Source organism: Nelumbo nucifera, chromosome 1 (genome assembly GCF_055504915.1).
Source record: "Nelumbo nucifera cultivar China Antique chromosome 1, China Antique-T2T, whole genome shotgun sequence".
Classification (NCBI taxonomy): Eukaryota; Viridiplantae; Streptophyta; class Magnoliopsida; order Proteales; family Nelumbonaceae; genus Nelumbo; species Nelumbo nucifera.
Window position 1 is genome coordinate 6450901 of NC_142649.1, and position 6698 is coordinate 6457598.

At 40.0% G+C, this 6698-nt stretch overlaps 1 protein-coding gene across 9 annotated transcripts in view; it reads right to left on the minus strand.

Moving 5' to 3' along the window:
* LOC104605184 (calcium-dependent protein kinase 8-like) overlaps positions 1-4916 on the minus strand; it is a 92420-nt gene extending 87504 nt beyond the window's left edge. For 3 of the 9 annotated variants that reach the window (XR_016084360.1, XM_088901445.1, XM_088901948.1), the window contains exon 1: positions 4203-4914. Coding sequence is in view for 5 of the 9 variants with exons in the window: in XM_088901445.1 (XP_088757571.1) it covers positions 4203-4730 (528 nt within the window). In the remaining 4 variants the exon portion in view is untranslated. Of the gene's footprint in view, positions 1-4202 lie in introns of all 9 variants that reach the window. The other 6 variants (XR_016084292.1, XR_016084654.1, XM_019199058.2 and 3 more) reach the window with 3 other exon arrangements.
* Positions 4917-6698: the final 1782 nt, after the last annotated feature.

A 6698-nucleotide genomic window follows, 5' to 3' on the forward strand; every position in this document is an offset into this window, starting at 1 on the left:
ACTTCTGGGTCTTACTTCCCTTGAGTCCCACAACCAAGAGAAACCCTAGGTTCGAACTTGCTTCACTCTTACACCCCTAGGTCTTCTCTACAGCAACCCAGAAAAGGGAGAGAGAAGATGAAAAGACAACAAGAGAAGAGAGTGTGTGCCGGCTGAAACCAGGAAGAAGCTAATGCTCTGATACCATGAAAGCTAAATTACTGTAGCCGAAGTAGCAGAAAAGAGAAGAAGAAGAAGAAGAGATGCAGGAATGTCGAACTCTCACCTCAGTCGACAGTACTATTATTTATATTATGGTGTAGTACAATGATACAGGAAGTTACTAGAATGCCCCTGATTAGTGATGGGACACCCAGACAACTTAAAACATTAAACAGGATTAGGCCCAGTACAGGACAACTTAAACTTAAGTATAGGCTAATAAGAACTCTTATCAGCCAAATACTCATACATACAAAGACTTCAATCCAACACAAAGATGCTTAAGCTACCAAATTGATTGATTTACAAACACCACACATCCTTGAAATTAAGCTGTCATTAGATTAATTGGATTACACTTAGGCATAGCCAAAGCAACATCAGTGTAAATCGTAGTAGGAAACCACACTATTTACAAGTTGGATCTAATTGACAAACTAGTGATCACGTGGACCCAAAGGCAAATGGTTACTAGGTTGGCAATTGGGTGGGGTGAAATAGATGTGAATTAATTAATGGATGGAGCTATCTCAAATGCCCAAATGTACGGGACCATCATACTCAAATTAACCAACACCTAGTTCCACATTAGGTGGTTAGCCACAATGCAATTGGGTTGGATGCCCAAAGTTAAAACTTAATTGTGTTTTCAAAAGTTCTTATAATTTGTTTGCTTTTGTGGCAACTAATCTTAACTTCCTTGACCTTAGTTCAATACCTTTACTGGAACAACTTCCAAGAATGGAAAGAGAGTCTTCTCGTTGCCTTAGGCTGTGCAAACCTAGATCTGGTCCTATGGGTCAAAAAAAATATGTCATTACAGATGAGAGCACAAAAGAAGAAAAGGAATTTCACAAGAGTTGGCAAAACTCTGATAGGCTATGCAAAATGATAATGAAGTCCAAAATCAGCAAAAATATTAGAGGTGATTTTCCTGACAAAGAGACAGTAACAGAGTATCTGGCTGAAGTAGAAGGATAGTTTGAAGCCTCAGAGAAAATGGTGTCACAGAGACTTTTGAATAAAATGGTTAATTGGGTTGATCGAATGTCAACTCATTTACAAAAGAACCAATAAAATAATTAATTTTCTAATCATACCTGCAGCAGCCATTGCCATGGACCGATTTGTAGTTTTATTCTTGCCCAAATAGTTCTGAATGGATCGACCAGCAACCTTACTTGATCCTCCTTCAGTCCTTCCTTTGCTTTCAATTTCTATCTTGAAATCTCACCCAAGACATGTTCGATCCTCCTCTTTCTCTATTTCTGAATTATTTATTTTTCTTTCTCTAGTATTTGACTAGATAGCTAAAGTCTACTCTCCCTCTCTCAACAATTTTCTCTCTTGCAAAGGCATGTACAATAGTAGTAGAAATTAGAAAAAATGAATGGGGTTTCTCTGCTCCAGAACGTTAAGAGGGAGGGACCCTATCCACCCTACACTCTAGGTGGTTCCTCCCATCAAGGAACCACCTCAAGTATTAACCAACAAGAAACACACACCTCCCATACCTTACCTCAACCACTCCCTATTTTCTCTTATCCCTATATCTTATTTAAAATTCAAATTGGAGTTACAAAACAACTACGAGAGATAAGAGAGATTCTAGGGTCTATCATCCTTAGCTCATTCTTCAAGGGCTTCTAGCCAAAGCACAAAGTTTGAAACATCCATGGCTTCCTTAAAAGTGAGTGGGTTAACTAATATGTGAACCATCATTTATCAAAAAAAACTAATATGTGAACCATGGGTTGTAATGTCCCATCAATCATTAACCTTTTCAGTTTGTCAACTAATGTGTGACCCAATCTTCTATGCGACAAGACTAGTGAGTTCTCTTCTTGAGCACTCCTTTTAACACATGTATCACAATTTAGAACCAATTTGGTCTCACCCAATGAGCAGTCCAATTTATAAAGGTTGTCAACTAAGAAACCATTTCCAACTAATCTATTAGGTTTAAATAAATCAAATTTTGAACCAAATAAAAAGTAATTTAAAACCATCCAAAGTCAACTTGGAAACTGAAATAAAACTCCTGGAAAACGTAGGAACAAAAACAATTCTGTTCAAAAATAACACAAAACCAGTGGAAAGTAATAATTTAAAGGTTCCTACGCCCTTCACTTCGAGGTGGCCTCCATTTCCGAGATAGATGTACTGCTCACTTGGGCTCAATTCCTGCATCCTCGTTGAACTTCCATTAAATGCAATTCACAAACAAGGGATAGATTTATACATGCATTCTTTCCCTTCTAATCATTTTTCTTCTCTAGCCACTTCTTGGAGTGGGTGAAGTCACTCTTAAAGTGACCCTTTTTCTTATAGAAGAAGCACATTAGACATGTCCTTCCCTTTTCCTTGGTCATCTTCTAACCTTTGCCCTTTGTGAGGCTTACTTTCTTTTTGCCCTTTAGCACCAAATTCATTGTTTCCAGCTTCTCATGCTTTATTTTCCTCCTGGACATGCATTGTTAAGAACCTATTGAAATTCCATGACCCTTTTTGTGTGTCATAGGCAATGTTTTAAAAGTGCAAGGGCCAATTTGCACCTAAGGTGCAAGGAATGTTAATAAAAATATAAACTTAAATTTTAAAATAAATGATTTAAAAAACCTAATATCTAAAATTAAAATACATAAACATAACATCCCAGCCGTTGGACTCAAAAAAAGCAAAAAGCACAAAATTTTAAAAAGGCGCACGCCTGGGCTGAGGCGCCTTAGGTGCACCTAGGACCTGGGCAAGGCGCATACCCCAAAATGCGCCTCGCCTGTGCGCCTAGGCACGCTTGAGGCGCGCCTTTTAAATCATTGGTCATAGGAGACCTTGAAGGGTCCATACTCTATAGGCAGAGAGTTCAACATGAAGTACACTAGAAAGGCTTCTATAACGATGAGCCAATGACACCCAAACCGTTTAACTTGTCACTTATGTCCACCGAAAAAATAAAGTTTTCAATGCAAAAGAGGTGGAAGTAATAGTTTAAGTATTTCAATCTAAACAATTCTCCATCCATTTTATAGGGAATCAAATTTTCCATCAATTTTATAAATCCACTCTTACGATACCACAAAACTACACAAAGAGTTCAGAACTTACTTATGCTGCATTGGGTAACCTGAAAATCTTACATTTTTGTTCAACTTGTTTGAGAGGCCATGGAATCCATGACCCACCAACTAATGATGGCTCAGTTGGTAGGGTCCTTGGTTGGATAGGGTAGGGATCTGCTACCAACAGAATGCTCCCAACAGGCCACTGCAGCCCCATTGGGGACATCTCCTTTGTTGAACATCTCCTTGAGTCCAGACCTGCTCCTCGTACCGACCTCACAGCATGCACCAGCCGCACATCAGTAACATCTCCCATATTTGTATGTTATTATGCATGGGAGATATTCCCAATACACGGTGGGATGTGGCAGTGAGGTCATTGTGAGTAGCAGACTCAATTCCATCTCCTTTGTCATTCATGGGGAGATGTTAGATGTCCCCAATGTGTGACTGTTATGACTAGTTGGGACGTGTTGGTAGCAGATCTGAACTTGGCTGGTTATAAAGGAGACTTGGGATCAAATCCTGCTGCCACCAAGGCTGGGGAGGGAGGGATTGGGTATGAGGGATTAGCTGTCACTCGTTGTGTAGCCCCATCAACCAAAAAAATAAAAAATAAAATCCATGACTCATAGTCACAATGAGAGGGAGATTTTATATTTCAGCCGGTAAGTCAGTAACATATTCAGTCTAATATCCTAAATTTTCAGACCATTACCTATCAATATTATCATCACAGTTGTTCCAGTAGGGGTTTGTCCACATTTTGCAACCGAAGCAGCTTATAAGGGTTTGTCCAGAATTATTCCATTCCAAATAAGAAAAGCAATACTAAGAGGAAAAAAAAAACGTCTACAGATTCTGATCGTCACATGTAGTGAAAGAAAAAAGAACGATAACCAAAATTGAAAATGCAAGGAGAGTTTCAAATGAAACAACTACCTGGACGACCTCGATAATCGTTTTGGTGACGACGGCAGCAGCTCCCTCCGTGTAATGTCCACGGGCAACAATACGATCAAAGAGCTCGCCGCCCTCGCAGAGCTCCATGACGAGATGAACGGCCTCTTCATCCTCATAAGACTCCTTCAACCTAACAACGTTCGGATGCACAGGCAAACGCCGCATGATCTCCACTTCCCTCCTGACATCCTCCACATCGATCTCCGAACGAAGCTTATTCTTTGAAATCGTCTTGCAAGCTAGTTTTTCTCCCGTTTCGATGTCTACGCATTGACGCGTGATCCCAAACTCTCCTCTCCCGAGCTCGCTCCCGAGGTGATACCGTTTCAGAATGTCGTTTCCTGTGGACTCCGTGAGAACCGCCGGTAGGACGACCTTGGGCACCGGCACGACCACAGAATCTCGGGAGACATCATCGACATCCTTTTTGTCACCCTTGGCGCAAGGTTTGCGATGGTTAGCTCTCTGGGAGAGAGTTGCGTTTGCAGAAGAGAAACACCCTCCCATTGCAAAGTCTCATAAACAACATCCCATGGAGAGTGTGATAAACGAGGTTGAAGAGAGAGGGAACGGGAGATGGTAAGGGCGAGGGAACGGAGGGAGCAACTCGAATGAGCCCTGGCTGTACTGGTTCGATATTAGAACTCCATTGTTTCAAAAGACGTTACAAGTTTGGTCATTCGATCCCGCCTTTTTCTATGGACAGTTTTCTGTCACCAGTCACCACTCACTATTATTCAAAAATTATTCTTTCCCAAATGTAAAGAATAAATGAAAGGGTAAATTACAATGATCCCCGTACAATCGGGTCAATCCGTCGTGAATAGATGATAATAATTATAATAATAATATATCTAAAATTTATATATATATATATATTGTTTATTTTTATTTTTTGTTTTTTATTATTAATCAAATGTGGATTGAAAAATTTAAATATCATTACATAAACACCAAATATATGTTAATTAGATCAATTGTGAAGTTTCAACTATCATTGATGGGCCATAATGGTGTTTACAGGTCAGTTTGAGTCATTTTCTTCAACTAACCTGACCTAATCGGTTTACTTATTGACTAAACCGAAATCGACTGACCTTAAAGCAAAACTGATTCAAACATGAAGGGTCGATTTATCAATTTAATCGGTTTATATAACAATTAAAATAGTTTTAAACAATCCAATGTGAACACCCCTAGTTGGTTCGGCACCAAGACTCCAACAGGCAACATGAAGACTCCAACTGCAAGTAAGTATCAAACGAGTCCGGATCTCTTGCCCACAACTTCCTACCCATGTCTCTGCCATAAATTTTGGACACATGTCTATTAACATGTGCCTCTTCTTCACATGTGCAGAATTGTATGTGAAGTCAAAAGGATGTAGACAGACGTTAAGTCCATCCCGTCAGAACTCAGAATTGACCCGTTACCCCAATTAATTTTTTAACCTAAAAATAATTACTTTCCCCCTCCCAACAACCCTAATAGTGTTTCATTCTCTACAATGTATTGTTCCAAGAAACTTAACAGGCAACCGACAACCAGCAACCGGCATCTTATTCTCTCTATATTCCATCAGTTAACCTTTTTCTTCTATTCTCCGCAACGTCCTATTCCAAGAGATTCCACCAACATCTTACAACCGGCAATCGAGGACGTGCTCACCGATACACTGGTGGTTAAGTAACCTCAACCAATACAAAAAATATTTACTATATATACTCATCACTCAGAAGTCGAAACCACTGATTGATTCTGTTTTATTTTCCGGCCGGCAGCCATCTCGTGTAAAGATTAGCGATGTTCATTTCAAGAATATCATAGGCACCTCGGCATCAAAGGTTGCAGTCAATATCACGTGCAGCAAACAGGTGCCCTGTGAGGACGTTCAACTGTCGACATCGATTCGAAATACAACAACACCAAACCCGATGATTTGGCTCCCTTGGCCTTGTGTTCTAATGCTCAGCCAGAGTTTGGGGGAACCCACATGCCAGCTCCTTGCAAATAAATTGATCTCTCTATCTGATCAATTGTATTAATTAACTAATTAATTAAATCCTCTCTTCCCTTGGTTGAGGTTACTTAACCACCGGTGTATCAGGGAGCACGTCCTCGATTGTTAATTATCAGATGTCGGTGGAATCTCTTGGAATAGGACATTGTAGAGAATAAAAGAAGAAGGTTAACTGATGGAATACGAAGAGAATAAGATGCGGGTGAGCATGTCGCCAGTTGCTGGTTGTCGGTTGTCTGTGAAGTTTCTTGGAACAGTACGCTATAGAGAATGAATGGAGATAACGAACCACTATTAGGGTTCTTGGGAAGGGGAAAGTAATTATTTTTAACATCCGTCCCATTACATCCTTTTGGCTTCACATGCAATTCTGCACATGTAAAGAAAAGACACATGTTAATGGACATGTGTCCAAAATTTATGACATGGGCAGGGACATGGGTAGGAAGTTGTGG